This window comes from Tursiops truncatus, chromosome 14, assembly GCF_011762595.2.
Source record: "Tursiops truncatus isolate mTurTru1 chromosome 14, mTurTru1.mat.Y, whole genome shotgun sequence".
In the NCBI taxonomy this organism is placed as follows: domain Eukaryota; kingdom Metazoa; phylum Chordata; class Mammalia; order Artiodactyla; family Delphinidae; genus Tursiops; species Tursiops truncatus.
The window spans coordinates 12,958,248-12,977,383 of record NC_047047.1 but is presented as its reverse complement, the minus strand read 5'-3'; the positions used below and the strand labels follow the sequence as shown (position 1 = coordinate 12,977,383).

At 41.8% G+C, this 19,136-nt stretch overlaps 1 protein-coding gene across 3 annotated transcripts in view; it reads left to right on the top strand.

Annotated features, from left to right (window-relative positions):
* RMND5A (required for meiotic nuclear division 5 homolog A) overlaps positions 1-18,779 on the top strand; it is a 61,163-nt gene extending 42,384 nt beyond the window's left edge. Inside the window, exons 5-9 of one of the 3 annotated variants that reach the window (XM_019942227.3) lie at positions 6,745-6,911; positions 7,598-7,763; positions 10,781-10,883; positions 12,859-13,013; positions 14,323-18,779. In XM_019942227.3, coding sequence (XP_019797786.1) covers positions 6,745-6,911; positions 7,598-7,763; positions 10,781-10,883; positions 12,859-13,013; positions 14,323-14,386 — 655 coding nt within the window. In that variant the 3' untranslated portion in view covers positions 14,387-18,779. The other 2 variants (XM_019942228.3, XM_019942229.3) reach the window with 2 other exon arrangements.
* Positions 18,780-19,136: the final 357 nt, after the last annotated feature.

Below are 19,136 nucleotides of genomic sequence, written 5' to 3'. Positions count from 1 at the left end.
GGGGAGAGGCCACAGCAGTGAGAGGCCCGCGTACCACCAAAAAAAAAAAAAAATCCCTAATCTATAGAACTGTGCTGTCCAATGCAGTGGCCACTTGTCAGAGGTAGCTATTGGTTATGGCCGCCAAGCCCTGTGTTACTAAGAACCTCATGTAAAGTTGAAGGTATGATTCAAACGTGAAACACGGTAGTTCGTGTGGTTTCTTAAACAGCATGGAAGGAGGACAGAGATCCACAGCAACTCTGAGATGAGTAAAACGTTAGTAGTTCCAGCGATGGACTCGACTCATATCTGAATTGCCATTTGAAAATATCCCAGAAATCCAATGCTAGCTATCCTAAAGCAAAGTGATAGGGTTCTTCACTTTTCTGGCTGAATTCCGGTTTCTGGATTTTTTCAGCACTTGATTCGGTCACCAGTAACATTCAGCCAGTCCACACCTGTGGAGTAAACGCATGTCACTCATTTCCCTGAGCTTCAGCCTGTACCCCCAAGAAGATAGCCCCAAGGTAGACTAGAAGAAGAAGGTATTTGTAAGCCTTTTTAAAACGCTGTGAAAGGTTGTAGTGGAATGTGCCGTAGGAACTGGAGAGAGGCATTTTTATTCACTATTATCAGAAACACATCCCAGCCCAGGCTGGCAGAATGGTGAGAGGAGAGATAAACAGACCAGTGCTGTCAGTTAGGTTTCTGGGAAAGAACAGCTAGCTCTGAAGGTAGAATCTTGTTTTAATTATTTTTGGATTAATATGGAAATTCTAAACATGGAGCTAACAATGGGCCAAGTCTTTTCGGAGGCCTGACGCTGAAGATAATTAATGCTTCATGTTTCTGTGGGATAATTGCGTCGATATGGATTGCTTCTGACTTAATCACCTAAGTAAGTAGTATTGTTTTGGGGTCTTTTAGTGGAAGAGGCCCAGAAGTTCTCTCTACTAGTCACCGCAGTGGCAGTGAGCAGAGAGAATTGTGACATGGTGACCTTATTGGGTGTCATTGTTCTGGTCTCCGGTGTTTCTCTAAACAAGGAATGGTTCCAAAGCTGGCATTGCTCTTGTGGCACACATTGGAGATGTGGGAGCAGAATTTATTTTAGAAACCACAGTAAAGCTAATAATTTACCTGAATGTTTACATGTAGCTTGCTGGTTGTAGTATAGTGATCGTTCGTTTTTTAAAAATTAAAAATCAAAAGTTTTCCGCTAGGAACGCCATTAGCCCGAATACAGCACCCCGTTCACTTATTAACTGTTCTTTGTCTTTCCGTCACATGTCTTCTAGTGCTTTGTAGACGAGTGGATTCAGTTTTCGGTGCCGATTGTAGTTTTGTGCTTTTGCAGTCCCGTGTGCTTTGTTGGTTTTGGATTTGTTGTTACCAGGTTAATTAAGGTCTGTTCTACCCCTTATTCCTGCTCAGTGAATCACACAGCCCAATATTCAGTGTGAACTTCTAGTGAAGACGACTTCAAAAAATTTTGAAGGGGATTAACTGGTACATGCTGATTCCCACAGAGTTGGTTCTATAAAAATCAAAGCAGCAGTGAGTATTACATGGAAATGCCCAAGTAACTCTTTTAAATGTCATTTTCTTACTAATGACTTTGGAGAATGTTAAGCCTATCCCCTCGGTAAACACACGTTAAGTAGCTTATTATTGTCTGTGCCAGTCTCCCGGCTCAGTGCTTCTACGAGCCCCCTCATTTAATGCCCATAACCCTCTGAGTTGCCCCCGCTTTACAGTAAGGAAACGGACTTGAGAGCATTAAGTGACAGACTTCCCCGATTCACCCCACAGAGCCAGGATTTAAAGGGCCATGCATGTTTGGCTCTATTAACCTGTGCCCTCTATCACTGTACCCCATGCAGAGTAGAAGGGGCACCGAGCTGAGCAAGGCAGAGCCCCTGCTTTAAGAGACCAGAAACTGTCCTACCAAGTGGATTGTGTGTGAAGAGCTGGGAGAGGTTCAAATAAAGAACCTCTCGAGTTCTGTGGATGGAGAGATGAGTAGGGAACTTGTAGAAAATATGGTCATTGAGCCTGGGCCTTGAATTTTTCAATTCCGTTCTCAGCTACTCCATTTGATTGTACTATTGTAAAAATGTAACTAGCACCTGCACTGGGAGATAGGACCATGTCCTCTAATTTCATAGAAGGAACAAGTCCTCTATCTGGACCAGCTTTCATTCACCTGGACACATCACTGTTGATGGTGGTGCATGTCGCTACATCAGGTTGTCTGAATCTGTTTGCATGTTTTTCTTGGCCTGCACCTCTCTCTGCCTCCATTCTGTTCTGAAGAGGCCTCTTATTTTCCTCCTTTAATTCTTTATACCACATGGCAGATGCCTCTAATTTACCCTGTTGGCCAGCCACCGTGTTCTTCACCTTCCCTGTGCTGCCTGTCGGCATCAACCTCTTGGTTTTCCAGCCTTCCCTCTTAGAAACAAGAGTGGAGGGGCAGAGATCTCAGTGATGACAGGCCCCGTTCCCAAGCTTCTTTCTCCATTGTATCACTCTGGGCTGTCTTTGCCTTTATAAAGTAACCTCCTGCCTCTGAGAGCCTTATGTTTTTCCTCTCCTATTTCTTTTCTCTGTTGAACCGATGGACAGTTCTCTCTGCACGATTCCAGTGTGCCCAAATTTCATTTACCACAGTTTAGTTAAATAACACCAATTCCCCAACAACACAGTTCAGATTTCGGTCACCATGAAGTATTGTGAGTAATTGCATAAAATAAAAACTTCTCTGCCAGCTCTTCAGTCCACAGATACGTAATAACACATGTGCATCGTGACCATGACTGGTCACCTCACTGCTTTTTCAGTCTGTTGGTGATTGGTCACAGTGCAATTCATTTCGCCCTCAGACAGCAAAGGTGTGGTTGTATTGCTTCCTTGCCTCTGCTGATAAGCCCACATGACACATTACAGAAATGGATCATTGAAAGAGGGACTTGGTCAACAAAGATGAATTGCTAGAAGTGAAACTGAATGCATCGAGGAAGATTTGAAAATGATGACAGCAAAGTGAAGCTAGGACAAGGCCTAGGCCTACATGAAGCTATGGTACACTGCATATTGAAAAGTCCTATGAATGTCAAAACCAAGGTTAAAGTCGCTTCAACACCTTTTAATGTAAATCGCACTGGGAACAGAAAGCTGCTTGTGATTTAAATGATGGCGCATTTACTTCTACTTTGTTTGTAAAAACAAACAAAACAAACCAAAACACCTCCCATCAGTTTGGCTAACATTCAGGCCAAAGTGCTTAAGTTATTATTAGTTGCCTCATTGAAAGAAAACAGTTTAAAAAGGAGATTGAGGAAGGACTTTACTGCCAGTAAAGGATGGTTTCAGCATTTCAGAAATCATCGTGAATCGACTAACGTTAAACTGTCTAGGGAGGCTGCTAGCGTGGATAAGAAAGCTGCTGTGAAATTCGTACCCAGATTCCAAAGATTAGGTAAGGCAGGTGTTAATGATGATTGTCCAGAGAGACAACCCCATCAAGAACTTACACAACTAGAGACGTAGGACCACGAAGTGATCATGAAGGACATCAAAATAGATGAACTCTCTCGTTAGGAGGCAACACAGAGTGTTAAACCTATACTCACCTGGCTGGTTAACTGTGGCCCGGGAATTAGGGTCAAGAAAAATACAAACATGGGGGCCCGGGTACAATCCTGGGGATGAGGGCGAGGCCGCATCAGCAAGCGTTTCACCCTAACGCTTAAATGTGCTTTTACGTGTCTGCGGGGCTAAAAATGGGGTAGATCAGCCTTAGCTTAGAAAATGGCATCTTGCCAGAGAGGGAGAAACTTAGAAATGTTTATTCTAATCCCTGGCCTTGTGAGATTTAAGCTCAATATACTATTCAGAAGTTAAATGAAGATAATACAGTGTTTCAGAATAGAATGACAAGAAACATGACCCTTGAGAAACACGGGAAAACTTGTATTCTATGAATTTAGGTTTTGCATTCTCCCTACACTCTCTGCAGCTCTTTTTTGTAATCGGTATCTACTTTTCTAAGAATATTGTAGGGGGACAGCAATTAGCAATGCTAGTTTTTCCTGATTATTTTGTAGCCCTGTCTATAGCAAAATTTGAAAGTGTGTCAAAATAAATTCAAGGTGTAAATTAGGAATTACATTGTCTAAATGCCTCTCCAAGTTTAAAAATGAGGTATATATATTTATAGCTTGAAAAGCTTGAATTTCTAATTCATAGCCTGAATTACTTTTAACAAAAGTAATTTGCAATTACCGTTAGCTCTTTGATGAAAAAAGAAAGTTAAGAAATTTTGTTTAGTTTTACATTAGCTAAAAAAGTTAAGTATAAAAATAAGTAATATATGTTCATTATAGAAAACTCTCCTCTTTTTTTTTTTTGCGGTACGCGGGCCTCTCCCGTTGCAGAGCGCAGGCTCAGCGGCCATGGCTCACGGGCCCAGCCGCTCTGCAGCATGTGGGATCTTCCCGGACCAGGGCACGAACCCGTGTCCCCTGCATCGGCAGGCGGACTCTCAACACTGCGCCACCAGGGAAGCCCAAATTCTTCTATCTTAAAAATCACTGTCATCTGGACTGCTATTAGCTGCTGTTCATCGCTGTGTCCTCCTGGGTGTTTTTAGCCCCCTGGTGCTGCTCTAATAGCTGGTGCCCTATTCCAGTGAGTCATAATCCGCACTGTAGCAGTTGATGTGTGAATCCAACTTTCCTAGAGTCATTCCTGTTAAAAATTTTCGCGAGTAGAATTTTTTTTTTCCTATATATCACAACTTTTCCTCCCCTTTAACATTGTATCGTGAACATTTGCCTATAAAAATAGAGTTTTTCCTCCTTTGTGAGTTGCCCACTTAAGGACTTTGCCCTTTTCTGTTGGTCTTCATCGTTTACTAAAGTTTGTAGTTACTCTCTGTTAGTTCCCTTCTTTGACTCTTGCAAACGCTTGGATATATACCTCATTATCAGAAACTGAAAAAAGAAAAGGCTCACTGCCTTTCTTTACTTGGTAGTAGGAAAACATACTCATGTTTTTATGAGTTAGAATGGAGTAGGAAAAACTTTGGTAAGTGATCTGGTTTAAATATGCTTGCTTGGACCTGGAAGTCGGGAAGGTACCTGACAGACTGGAGACGGGCAGATGCACAGTACTTTTGGTACTGGCGGCTGGTGTTGGGCATTCATAAAAGAGAGCTGCTGGAGGTACCTGGTTGGTGTCACCAAGCCTCCAGACTTGGTGTTGCAGCCAGACTGCATTAATCTTAGTGCCACGTAAGGATCCAAGACTTACTTAAATAAATTTAAGCAAATATTTCCAAGGCCCAAGTGATTATTATTTTTAAAAATCACATTGATTTTGAGGTCAGAGAAGCTTCATGATTTGACTCTAAGACGTGGATGTATCAACAAATTGATTCGAATATTCATATGCATGTGCAGACCTTTTTGGGAAGGGCAGGATCCAGTGAAAGTGCTGCTTCATGAAATCTAATCCCAGTCAACTGATTCATTATGAATAACTTGAAGCATTTTACTCTTGTAGTTTGTAGAGTAACTCAGTGTTTATATTCATACCCAGTAGTTCAGATTCTGAGGGTCCTTAGTGAATCGGGTTAGGTGGGGAATATTTGTCCAACTAAAGATCAGATGAAAGAAGAATGATACTAACATCTTCTACATCTTAATATGTTTAAAGAAGTGAAGCAGTGTTTCTTACCACTTGCTTGCAAATCTGATTTTAGCAGCTGTTTGATAATGCTTTTCTGCTTTAGTGCTCACCTTTAACTGGTAGTCCCAGCTCAAGGTTATTCCAACTGTTTGTACTCTATTATTATTATTTTTTAATTTTTTTTTTTTTTTGCGGTACGCGGGCCTCTCACTGTTGTGGCCTCTCCCGTTGCGGAGCACAGGCTCCGGACGCGCAGGCTCAGCGGCCATGGCTCACGGGCCCAGCCGCTCCGCGGCATGTGGGATCTTCCCGGACCGGGGCACGAACCGGTGTCCCCTGCATCGGCAGGCGGACTCTCAACCACTGCGCCACCAGGGAAGCCCCAACTGTTTGTACTCTAGAGGCCTGCGTCACTGTACTTTGGATGATTCAAAACTGCATGTTGTTCTTTCCCTCATTAGCACTGTTTGTACAGATCTTTTTGGTGCTGTGTGTTGACACTGTATGTTATTTACACAGCTTTATCTGCCTGATTAGACTGAAAGCATCTTGAGGGTAAATACTTACGATTACTGTTTTTAATCTCAAAGCACGTATAGCACCAGATCTTGCACCAGTGAAAGTTTAAACATAGATGTTCCCCTTCAGCATCTTGTGTTTCATTTATAAACATGCCAGTTTAACAGGAAAAGAGTAGTGGATCTAGGCAGTCAGTAGTCAGTCTCATGACTGACACCTGCTTCATAGTGTGGCCTGGTACAGTTCCAAATATGTCAGAGACAGTCTTGTCTTGGTGTTAAACCTTATTAAATATGTAATTGTCATCTAACTTAATATTTTTTCTTTCTTTCACTGGCTGCAAAGCATCTTTAGGTATAGTTTGTTTACTTTCTTTACGAAAGTCTCTGGGCCTAGGGCTTGATGTTACCACTGACTTCCACAAGATGGCAGACTAAACCCATTTTTTGGTGTTAGGTGTTTGAAACCATTTTTAACACACGCTCGTGCTCTTAATTACTGTTAAAAATCTTTTTTGAAAAAAAAATATCTTTTTTGCTTTTTCTTTAGATGGGCGGTATCAAACCGAGAAATGCTCATAGCCCAGAACAGCTCCTTGGAATTTAAGCTACACAGGCTCTATTTTATTAGCTTGTTAATGGGTGGAACTACAAATCAACGAGAGGCATTACAATATGCGAAAAATTTTCAGCCATTTGCCCTGAATCATCAAAAAGGTGAGTCTAGAGTCAGCTGTTTTTAATGGTTGGAACAGGACCATGGCTGCCACTGGAATTTAAGTTTATCTTAACTAGATCTAATATACATTTGCTAATAAACTGAAACAATTGTAGATGATAAATCACTTACTAAACAAAGCTTCTTGGCCGGCTCTAGAACAAAAGTAAAGCATTAAAGCCTCTTAGTTGAAAAGTCAGAGAGAGACATTGCATTTTGGGGGATTCTACAGTAACCTAAGAGGAGACAGAGAAAACGTAAAGTATTCACTTGCATCCCCCCACCGTACTGCTGTCATGGCCACGACAGAGTGTCTGAAGCTGCAACAGGGCAGCAGCAGTTACCCCCAGGTGTCAGTGTAGAGGGACTGACTAGTTTTACAGCCAAAGATATGTGATGACCCCATTTATAACATTACTATTACTTCTCTAGATAATGGTAATTATACTATGCTGTGTATAAATTATAAGTTCAGTATTTACTGCTTCCCTTTTCTTCTTCTCTTTCTCTGTGCTGTTTCTTTAATAGAAACCAAGCTTAAGTACCAGAATTTTAAAAGACATTGTCAGTAAGTTATTTTATGCCATGTCAGCTGGGGGAATTCTTGCCTTTTTCAATGTATTGCCTGAAAGCTCTGTTTCAGGTGTGATCATCACACCTCCAAATTGCTTCTGCTTTTGTTTAGACATTCAGGTTTTGATGGGAAGCCTCGTGTACCTGAGACAAGGGATTGAGAACTCACCATATGTTCACCTGCTTGACGCAAACCAGTGGGCTGACATCTGTGACATCTTTACACGGGATGCCTGTGCCCTCCTGGGGCTCTCCGTGGAGTCCCCGCTCAGTGTCAGGTATGGAAATTGTCCTGTTATTGAAATGTGCGTTGCATTGGTTAGTTCTGCTTAATTTGTTGTCTAGTTCTTGACGTTTAAAGCTGAGAGAACATGTGTCTTTCTGAAGAAGAGTACAGTTGGTATTTCAAGAGATCATCACAATTGGCAGTGACCTAGTTCTAAGTGTGGTCTGTGATCCTTTGGGGGGTCTCTGAGAGCCTTTTCCACTGTGTTCACGTTGTGGGGTAAACTGCTCCAGCCTTAGCACAGATCGGGGCAGTGGTCCCAAACCCCACAAGGACTGGCTGTATTCCTCATCCACCACACACTTGCAGATATTTTAATTTTACTTAAGACTGTTCTTGACAAAACGTTAGAAGTCACTCACTTTATTAAATTTCGACCTTTGAATATACATCTTTTTAACATTCTGTGTGCCCAAATAGGAAGCTCAGATAAAGCACTTCAGCTCATGCCACATCATGAGACAGTATGATGATTGTCTCAAGAAAAAGCATCTGTATAATGTTTGAGTTATGAGCTAAAAACTAGTTGCTTTTTTCCTGGAACACAGTTTTCACTTGAACACAGTTTTTACTTTTACGTCTTAGAAGACAGACTGTAGTTACTCAGACTCAGGTTTTTGGCAGGTATTTATTCAGATGAATGAATTAAGCTTGTCGCGTCAGGGAAAGCAACTGGTGGTATCTTTTGCTCCAGTGGTAAAATTCAAGATTGTAAGCTAAAATAGAAAGTTGGGAAAACTTGAACCGACCACTGTGAGCTTCACAGTTCCCCAATGCTTAAAGACATTTCTGATGAGATTGGTGGTAATAATAATGAATTTGAATTTTTTGATATTACATAATGAAATGTGCTAACACTTGGAAGATCAGTAAGATCTCACAAAATCATGCATGAGTAAAAGATTCATTCAGAGTCCGAGACCATTGGGTTTTAGTGGAGCAGGGTACGAAAAGTACAATGGCAAGGATTCAGATTCCACTTTCCAACTAACATTTAAAAAAACTAGTACTTGTTGGGACTTCCCTGGTGGTCCAGCGGTTAAGACTCCATGCTCCCAATGCAGCGGGGGGAGCGGGGGCTGGGTTCAATCCCTGGTCAGGGAACTAGATCCCGCATGCCACAACTAAAGATTCCACATGCTACAACTGAAGATCCCGCGTGCTGCAACCAAAGACCCGGGGCAGCTAAATTCAAAACAAAACAAAACTACTATTTGTTGAGTTTTGGTGTGGCATTAAAGAAGACTATCCACAGTTACCTGAAAAGGTGGTGTAAGTGCTACACATCTGTGCGAGGCTAGATTTCTTTCACTTACTTCAACCAAAAGAATACATTGCAACAGATTGAATGCGGAGGAAGTCGTAAGAATCCAGCTGTCTTCTGTTAAGCCAGACGTTAGAAAGTTTTGTAAAAACGTAAAGCAATGCTGCTCTTCTCACAGGTTTATTTTTGGTTTGGAAAATACAGTTATTTTTTGTGAGACTGTTATTTATAACATGTTTTTTATTTTTAAGTAAATTAATCAATATTTTAATTCTCAGTTTTAATTTCTAATACAATAAATAATGATAGGTATAACCCACAAAATTAAATGCTCTTTGAGATCCTTAATGTTTAAGCCGGTAAAGGGGTCCTGAGATCCAAAAGGCTTAAGAACCAGTTTTAAGATATAACTTTTTGGGGACTTCCCTGGCGGTCTAGTGGTTAGGACTCTGCTTCCACTGCAGGGGGTGCAGGTTCGATCCCTGGTCGGGGAGCTAAGATCCTACATGTGCCTTGCTGCGCAGCCAAAAAAAAAAAAAAGAACCTTTTTAGCTCTTCTATTTATTTGGCTCCTCCAGTGTTTTGAATCCCTGCTACGTGCCAGGCATTGTGTGAGACACAGAGATGAATAAGGCACAGCCTGCATTCCACAGGGGCTCCACCTGAACGGGGGAGACAGACTCGTGCAGTTAAGTGTAAGGTGTGGTGGGGCTGCAGGTCTGGTTCTCTGGGACAGACTCTGAAATGAGCGGAGACTCACGTGCAGGAAGTGTGCTGGGATCAGCTCCTGTGGGGAATGAAAGCAGCAGGGTCAGGCAGAGGGAGAAGCTGGACTGTGATCCAGTCTCACCAGAGGCCTCAGTCCACCCCTGCGGAGCTCTGGAGCTGCAGTGGCCTGTGGAGTTGTCCCAAATTGGTGCAACTTTTGTATCCTCAGGTGGAGCAGTCATCGAACGTGTCCCTGGTCAGGTCGCTTTCTCCAAATGAGGACAGTCCTGAAGGGGACTCAGTGGAGAGCTGACCGCCAGCACTTCTAGATGAGAAAGGTGCTTCTGCCCTGTACAGGGGTGATCTGGGTCTGGAAGGAACTGTGAAAGAAAATGTTTCAGAGTGTCATTAATGTTAAGAATGCCATTAATAGACTTCCCTGGTGGCACAGTAGTTGAGAATCCGCCTGCCAACGCAGGGGACACGGGTTCGAGCCCTGGTCCAGGAAGATGCCGCATGCCGCGGAGCAACTAAGCCTGTGCACCACAACTACTGAGCCTGCACTCTAGAGCTCGCGAGCCACAACTACTGAAGCCCACGTGCCACAACTACTGAAGCCCACGTGCCACAACTGCTGAAGCCTGCGTGCCTAGAGCCCGTGCTCCGCAACAAGAGAAGCCACTGCAGTGAGAAGCCCAGCCACTGCAATGAAGAGTAGCCCCTGCTCGCCCCAATTAGAGAAAGCCCACGCACAGCAACAAAGACCCAATGCAGCCAAAAATAAAATAAAATAAAATAATTTTAAAAAAAGAATGCCATTAATGACTGGTAGGCAGAGCTCATTAAATCTGGTGGTTTTGTAAACTAAGACTGTGTGTGTGTGTGCACGCACGCAAAATAGGGGGCTTTGTAATGCTTTGAATCCAATGGCCAGGGTCCTCTGCACATAGCACGGAGTCTGGAGGAGTTGACGTTTCCTAGGACCAAGCTTTCTGACACCTGGCCTGGCATTAACATTTCCTCTTCTGCCTTCCCAGTTTCTCAGCAGGTTGTGTGGCACTGCCAGCTTTAATTAATATCAAAGCTGTGATCGAACAGAGGCAGTGCACTGGAGTTTGGAACCAGAAAGATGAATTACCTGTGAGTGCCATTTTCTGTTAGTTATTACCTCTCCTGTCATTAGAAGAACGTGGATGTTAAGGATTTTAAATGCCTGTCTTGCCTTTTAGTCAGGGAACATTACTGTAGCCTTTTGACAGGGGTTCTTTTATGTGTATGTAGACATGATTAAACAGTGGAAGTGGGGAGCTAGTACATTTTGGAGGCGCTGGAAGATCTTTCTTACCATTTTGACTTAGAGTGGCAGTGACAGCTAATGAAGGAAAGCATCAGAAGTGGGGAGGGTGGATATACTGTAGCGTGTGGTATGTTCTAAGTGCAGGTACTTAGCTTTTTAAAATATGAAAGCAGGGAGTCCACTTGATTTAGTTTTGTCTGGAACATTGATATTTATGAGATCATGGGCTTGTGCTGGTTATATTTTTCTAATACCAGTTAAAATAAGTGTATAGCTGTTAAAGGTCGTCGCAGTGACATCTGCGGTCATCAGTGGCCCTCCCGTGCTGTGTGTCCACCGTTGTCATGGACTGGGCCATGGTTTTAAATATCTGCTCCAGTCACTTGCCAGCTCTGTAACTTCTCAAAGCAGTGGTTTGTCCGTCTCTGAAATGGGGACCGTCCTTCTCTTTATGGGGCTATTAAAGGCTGGAGGTAACAGAGGGATGCTTAGAATAATATAGGACACATAGTAGGTAGTCAGGTTTTGTTGCCGTAGTGGTTATGACATGGAGCAATAACAAAGGTCATCGTGTGTGTATGTGTCCATCAGGCCTCTGACAGTAGGCACTGAAACTTTGACGGGAATTACCATTCCTGTCTTGACTTGGTCACAGATCCTAAAGGGCCAAAATATGCATTTGGCTTTTTGCTTTTTTTCTGCCACCCCTGTGCGCAGGTTTATCTGCAATTACCCTGTTCTTCCAGCTGGTAACTGTCGGTTGGTTGCCCCAGCTTCTCAGAGATCTGTCCTGATTAAAGGCGCAGGTGCACTGCCAGTCCTGAGCGTGGTCGGGACACGAGCAGGACCCTGCATGGCTGCTGCTCATCTGAGCAAGTGAAACGAACTTGAGTCTTCACTCGCTTTGCTGAGGCAGGTGCCTGCAAGAACCTGGCAGTTTCCCAGGTGTATTGTCAGTATCTTTGACACTTGCGCACTAGAGCAAAGCACACTGAAATCTGAATTCACCCAAAGCCCGTGTGTCAGGGTGATAAAACAGTTGCGGGGAGGGCGGTGGGGGGGATGATCTGGTCATTTTTTCTCGGGATTATTGTTACCCTTTGCCACCTTTCTTGAAAGAATCTGAGCAATAGACTATTATGTTACTACAGCCATTTTAGGTTTAAAAGGAAAGAAAACAGTAAGAACTCATGTTTGTGGAGCCTCTGTGCTGTGCTAACCACTATGCTAAGGTGGTTTCATAGCTTTTGTTTTGTTCACTGCAAAGAGAGAGAGCTGATACAAGTGCTGTGAGCTCAGATGGATGGGTTGCGAATTCTCCTGCTGAACTTTAATTTAAAGCCCTTGTTTCAGGTAGTTTCTCTGGACAGTTACACATAAAACATGGAAAAGATCTGGATCTGAAGCCCACACAGCAGTAAACAATGTTTAGTCTGCCTTTAAAGGAATTATCACGCTGAATTGCATCACCTAGCTAAGGGTGCTGTAAAAACAGTCAGGAGTCTCGCGGGTTTACTCTTCGATATTTGCTGATGGATTTTCAAGAGCATTTGACTTCTAGAGTGTTGCCTTGCCTTTGACTCTTGCTCTCAGGCAGCAGAATTTGGTTTGATACGTAGTGTTAAAAATAATTTAGAATTGTGAGGTAATACTTTGAATCCCAAAGACTGTCCATCTTTGGTTAGTTTAGAAGAGTGCTGTAAAAAGTTACCTTCAGATGAGTAGGTTTGATAAATGTTCTTTGCTGCAGAGTACGTTCTGACATGTGGATGGTTTTCTGTAATATAACTTGAGCCTTTTACCTTTTTTTAAAAACAGATTGAAGTGGACCTTGGTAAAAAGTGCTGGTATCACTCAATATTTGCCTGTCCTATTCTTCGTCAGCAAACCACAGATAACAATCCACCCATGAAATTGGTCTGTGGTCACATTATATCAAGAGATGCCCTGAATAAAATGTTTAATGGTAGCAAGTAAGTGTCTGACTTTTTCAGTGGCAGTAAAGAAAAAAAAAAAAAGAAAGAAACAAATACTCTTTTGGAACTTAGTGGGAAGATAAGTAACAAGGATAAATAAATGTAGCTAGAATTTAGAAAGAAATAGATTTCTTAACTACTTATTTAGTTTAGTGGGTGGTATCTTTTCTCAGTCTTTATTAGTCTTTGTTCATGAATTTATTGATTAGATTTATAACCGTGATCTTCAACTCTTAACTTTTTGGGTGGGTGGTACATTGTCATCCCAGCCCTTCCCCTCCCTTTTACACAAATGGTAGCATACTATACACTGTTCTGAACTTTGCTTTTTTTCACTTAGTGGTACACCTTGGAGATTTTTTTATGGTGTAGAAAGAGCCCTCGTTCTTTTTTAAAGCTGTAGATTATTCTGTCATATGGAAATGTGATGATTTATTTAACCGGCTCCCTGATGATGAACATTGAACTTTTGTTACTATAAAGTGAATTACCGTATCTATATGTGATTTATAAATTTGTAGAATTGTAATTCAACAGGTATATACATTTATAATTTCTATACATAATGAACCCAAACTTAAAAATACAGTCTCAAAACCCTATTTCTAGCTAAGGCAGCTGGAAAATTTCTCATTGGAGTTCATTTCAGACCCATTATGGTGAAGTCTTTCTTTTAAGAGAAGGCCCTGGAGCAGTTCATGTTCTTCCCAGAAACCCTGGGAGTGCAGGTAGGTGGTGACTTGAAGCCAGAGCTTGGTCGTGGTTCAGACCATGCTGGTTTCACGTGCCACTGCAGGGTATTGTGTGCCACGCCAGGGCACGTAGGCGGCTCTGGGTAGGCTGCATGCCTTGTAGGCTTAGCAGCTGGCATCAGGGTTGCTGCATGTGAGTGGATTGTGACACCAGTACCTCTGAAAGTCATTTTGAGATAGGTATAAGCTAAACCTTGGAGAAGAAAAATTGGATTTACTTCTGAAACCCCGAAAGCAATTTTCAGAACAGTTGTCTTTGTTTTCAAAATAGTTTTCACTGATTTCCACTGAAGAAGAGCCTTGGAGTTTAGCGTCTGGCTTGGATGGTGTTTCTTTGTGACCCTTCAAAGCTTGGCTGTTACATTAAGGGAAAGCACAGTTAATCCTCAAAGCAAAAAACAGACACGTGTGTGTGTGTGTGTGTGTGTGTGTGTGTGTGTGTGTGTGTGTGTGTGTGTGTGTGTGTAATTGTTAAAGACTCTATAACTAGATAAAAATTGAATGCTCAGTACTGATCCTGTTCCTTGATTTAATGTTTTCTTTCTTGTCTTTAGATTAAAATGTCCATATTGTCCAATGGAACAAAGTCCAGGGGATGCCAAACAGATATTTTTCTGAAGAAATAACTTTAGTTTGCAATTTGTAAGTGAAACTGAATCGAGAGAACGTTCCATTTAATGCAGCTAACCAAGGACTCCCATGTTTATATAAGCTAATGCTCCGGAAACTTTGCCAACATTTTAGTGTGTACACACTGAGGGGAGTGCTCCAGATGAATATTATCATAGGGCTTTATTATATTCTTGGTCTTCATTTCTGATCAAGTAAATACACCAGCAGTTGTCATTCAATGCAGGTTTTTGTACTTAATTATATGGTGATTTTTTTACTTTTTAAGAGCAGAAACAGAAATTTACCTTCCTGCCATGTGTCTAATATCTCTCCTGCTTTTACTTTTGTCATTCTCCTGATAACTGTAAGCCTTGAGAATGTTTGTGAAAAAGTTTTATTTCCTGTTATGTGTACATAATTAAATGAAAATTCTTCAGAAAAAGTTTGAAAAACTGAATTGTGGTTATGAAACTAATTTGCAGGGGTCTTTTTGCTTAAGGAAGAGAGCTGTGATAGATTCCAAATTTGCTTTTTGATGTTTTCCTCTGCTCCAGCTCTCACCAAGTAGTCAGCAGACCTGCATCTGAGGTCTGCTTGTAGCCCCAGCAGGCTGCCTGTTATAAAATTCCATCACCAATTTATTAGCAGGTTGGTGTGAGCAGTCTTCCACTAGAACAGAGTGGAAGCAGTACTATTGTTTCTTTGCTTTTATTGCCAAGAGGTGCTTGTTTTAAAAGAGTGTTCAATAAAACAAAATTGTGACGTTAGAAGTGTTCTTAAGTTGATATTTGCTCTCTTGGTCTTGGTAGCCCTCTTCTGTCAAATCTGCTTTCAGGACTTGGCTGTTTATATTGCGTTTGTATATCATTGCAGGCACAGTGTTGCGTGTATGTATATATATATATGTGTGTGTGTATATATATATGTGCACCAGCATCAAACATTGTGTATCTGGAGGGGAAGAAGCATGTTCCGGTCCTAAAATGCAGTTACCAGACTCATCACTTGCAACCCTTAAACTTAGAAGCTAACAGATTTTCTGTAGTGCAGAATATGTTCATTGCTGTTTTTATATTTGAATAGTATACTGTTCAATGCCTCTCTTCTGCAAAGCATATCATCTCACTGACTGTGAATCTGTATATTATTCTCATGGATACAGATAATGATCTTTTCTCTTGTGAGGTATCTTCATTTAATGCACTGTCCAGAAATAGCCATGCGTAAGAGTCTTTCTCTGGATGCTGAACTACGTGGAAAAGACTTCTGTGGACATAATTCTGACTTAAACCCATGAAGTTACTTCATTTTGAGAAGAATGTCATATGGAAATCACCAAATACTTTGCAACTCTGTGTCGTCTGACATGGAACTGAATACCAATAGAGGAAAACTTTCATGAGAAAATGAAGAAAGAAGAAAACACAGAAGCAAAGAGAAACGTGACGCTTCACATTTTAAACTGCAGATTGACTTCATTTGCGGGGGAGGGAGATACCAGATTTGGTGCTAAGTTAATTGGAAACGGGCAGCATTTGCTGTAGCGTATCCTAGCCTGGCTGGTGTATCCTGAAATGTTCACCTGAGGGAACGGGGATTTGTTTGTAAAGGAAAGGGGTACTGCTTGATTGCTGTGTGTGATCAGGCTGATGGCAGGAGGTACTGTGTGCTGGGGGGCTTAGCCAGGGATCGATTGGCCTGCCGAGCCGCCCGCCGTGCCCAGCCTCCGGCTCAGCCTCATGGCTTTCCTGTTGGCACCCTCTGTCCACTAACACAGTGAAGGAAGGGAGCAGAGAGAAGCTCCCTGGACTCCAGGAGAAGGTAGAGAACTCCAGGCGACACTCTGGCCGAGGATGTAAAATTGCTTTATTATGTATTTTTTCCTTTGAATGAAACCCAGAGTGTCTTTTTTTTTTTTTTTTTACCTTTTTCTCACTAGGCCAGATGTAGTTTTAGTTTTAGTTACAACTTCCTCTCACCTTTCCACCTCAAATACCTGCACAACATTTAGGCTTTACATAAGGTTGGGACAATACAGACATTGCTCCAGAGGCTGGTGGTAAACGTCTATTGGCGGCCAGACACTTCACACAGCTGGCTCAGGCCAGTTTCAAGGAGAAAATCAGGCGAGAGCTCTGCTTTGTCCCTCTCCCCGTGTTGGAAATCCTGCTGACAGTTTTCTGTGCAGCTCATGAAACTTTAGAAAGAATATGCTTTAATGGAAGCATTGGATTTTACAGCTTCCTGTGCGAGGTCCTTGTGGTCCCACTGGGCAGGGTTAGGGCCAAAAATTTGAAACTCTATTGATCTGACAATTTAACGTGCAAATGATGTCTTCTAACCTTCTTTAATTAAATGCATGGACTTCAAATTCACTGGTGACTAAATGTGAAGGAGAGAGGTGGATTTGAAGAGGCCAGACCTTAACCAAAGATGCTGAAATACAACGTGCTGTCCTTTCTGCTCTAGAAACACCTTCACCAATGGTGTCAGGACCATGTCATTACTGAGGCCGTCAGTCAGCAGTGCGGGAGGATGCGCTTCGTCGCTCTCTGCTTCCTCCTGCAAAAGGTCGTGAAAAAGAGCCAAGGTTTTTACAGTCAGACTAGTTACGTCCATTGAAAACAGAATTCCAGAGTGGTTTCTTAAATTTCTTTAGGAAACCATTTCCATTTACCAGTCATGGACAGAGGCCATGGGACTATGCTAAACCAGTAAAACCTTATCAGATTCTTAGATTCTGATTTAGAGCATCTGTGCTTTCAAGTACCATCTGAAGTGCAGTGGCTAAGGTTGTCTTTTGATCTTTTTTTCTCCTTTGTGTGATCATCACAAATGCCATTTCTGTTGCTTTAGTGGTGATCATAAGATGCTTCTAATACATAAATGAACGGGTATTGGTGCCTCTTGATTTTTAAAATTTTGAAGAAAAGAGCCACCTCATATTCATAGGGTGTGTGAGTATTTTGTGGGTGAATGAGCATTTGATTGAAACTAAGGAGATTATGAAGTAAATCTTTTGTTTTGATTTTTGTGTAGCAGCTGATGTATACAGAGACACTAAACCCCACGCCACATTTTGTGGGGGAACGAGGATCCTTTTTTCTCTCCAGGTAGTCCCACAGGTTATGCAGTTTAAGTTCAGTATATTTTACGCTGTGAGTTATTTTCCACCTCGGTGGTTTCAGCCTTTGGAACAGTAGATACTGCAAAAACCAGGAACTTTGGTTTATCTGCACAAGACAAGCTGCTGGTAGACATTAGCCCTCTGGTTTTCCAGCTCAACCTCTGATTAAGTGGATTGACAGTCAGGCTGGCCAGTCTACTTAGTCAGCTGACTCAGGTTATTTTCAGGGAAGGCATGGAGGCATGTTTGGTTAATTTCATCACTAGGATGTGTAAGGTGAAGACACAGACCAAATACCTTTAATTACTTAACTCTTCGTACATTATCTTTGGTAACACCAGAATGCTCTGGTCTTGGGGGCATGTCAGCAAGGAACACAACAGAAGGTTTGGTGCTTCGTAAGCCTGTCCAGCTGTGGCAGGTTTTATGTAGCACGGTGGTGTTTACCATAAGCAGGTACAAACTTCATGAACTGTTCTTAACGATAATTGAATAGATACCAAAAATGGAATGACAAATGTATTTTAATAGCAGATGAGGCAATTAGTTTTAGGGCGAGTTTTTCCGCTGTTGATTCTACTTCAAGACGTAGGGAGAGAAAACAGTTTCGTTTTCAAGACATTTCCCTCTACAGTTTGATACTGTAGTGAGCATATGCTTCACTTACTTCCAAAGAGGCAGAAGCAGCTGGAACTGGCTTATAGCACATGCTTTGTTTCACGTTATGGGTGATGACCTACACTCTTATTTTAATGTTCTCCAGCAAGGCAGATGTGGGGCTCACGAGGACTTAGTGCCTGATCTTTTCTTTGGGGAAGGGGTGGGAGTGAATGTATCGGGGATGGGAGGGAAGCTAAGAGAAGAAAATGGGAGCGTGAATGAGTGTGCATGTGTCTGAAATTCACCATTACCCCCACCTGTGTCTAGCAAGGAACAGGTATTTAATGTATTTTGCTCCTGACTGCAGTGTGCATGTATTTTTTTGCCCTCCTCCATGTTTTCTAGACTTATACTAAAAGGATTCATCAAATCATCTTGTTCAGATGGCTCAGGATTGTATTTCTTTTGCTTACCCTGTGCTCTTGGGTTCTATAGTATTTCTATAATTATGTAACGATAGTGTTGCACTGTAATCTATCATATAGAGCTATATGTATGGAAAATTTTGATCAGTTTTTTTAAGAAATGTATCCTGTTTGCAAAGGCACAATAAAGTTGCATCTTATAGACTATAGGCAATAAAGCTAACAATAAACCTTATTTAACACAAACCATATTCACATTCTCTGTTCATTCGATCTTGAGAAAAGTCTAGCATATCCAGTAGTTTCAGGGATATCATTTTAACTTAAAAGGTTCTGATATATTTAATTTATAAATTTCAGACTGATATAATAGAGTTTTGGAAAACTATAAGAAATGCTTTGTTAATGTGTGTATTCCTATGTAAAACACATGGCTTCTCCTGTGTATATTTTTAAAAATTAAAAAGAAATGCACATTTGAAAAGTGTTTTGTGGAACCAGTCTGTATAAATGTGACAGGTGCCAGAGGTAGGAGGGAGGGAGTATGGAGGTAAGAGAACATCGCTGTCTGTATTTGCTGAGGGTCTGCATGTGAAGAATTTAA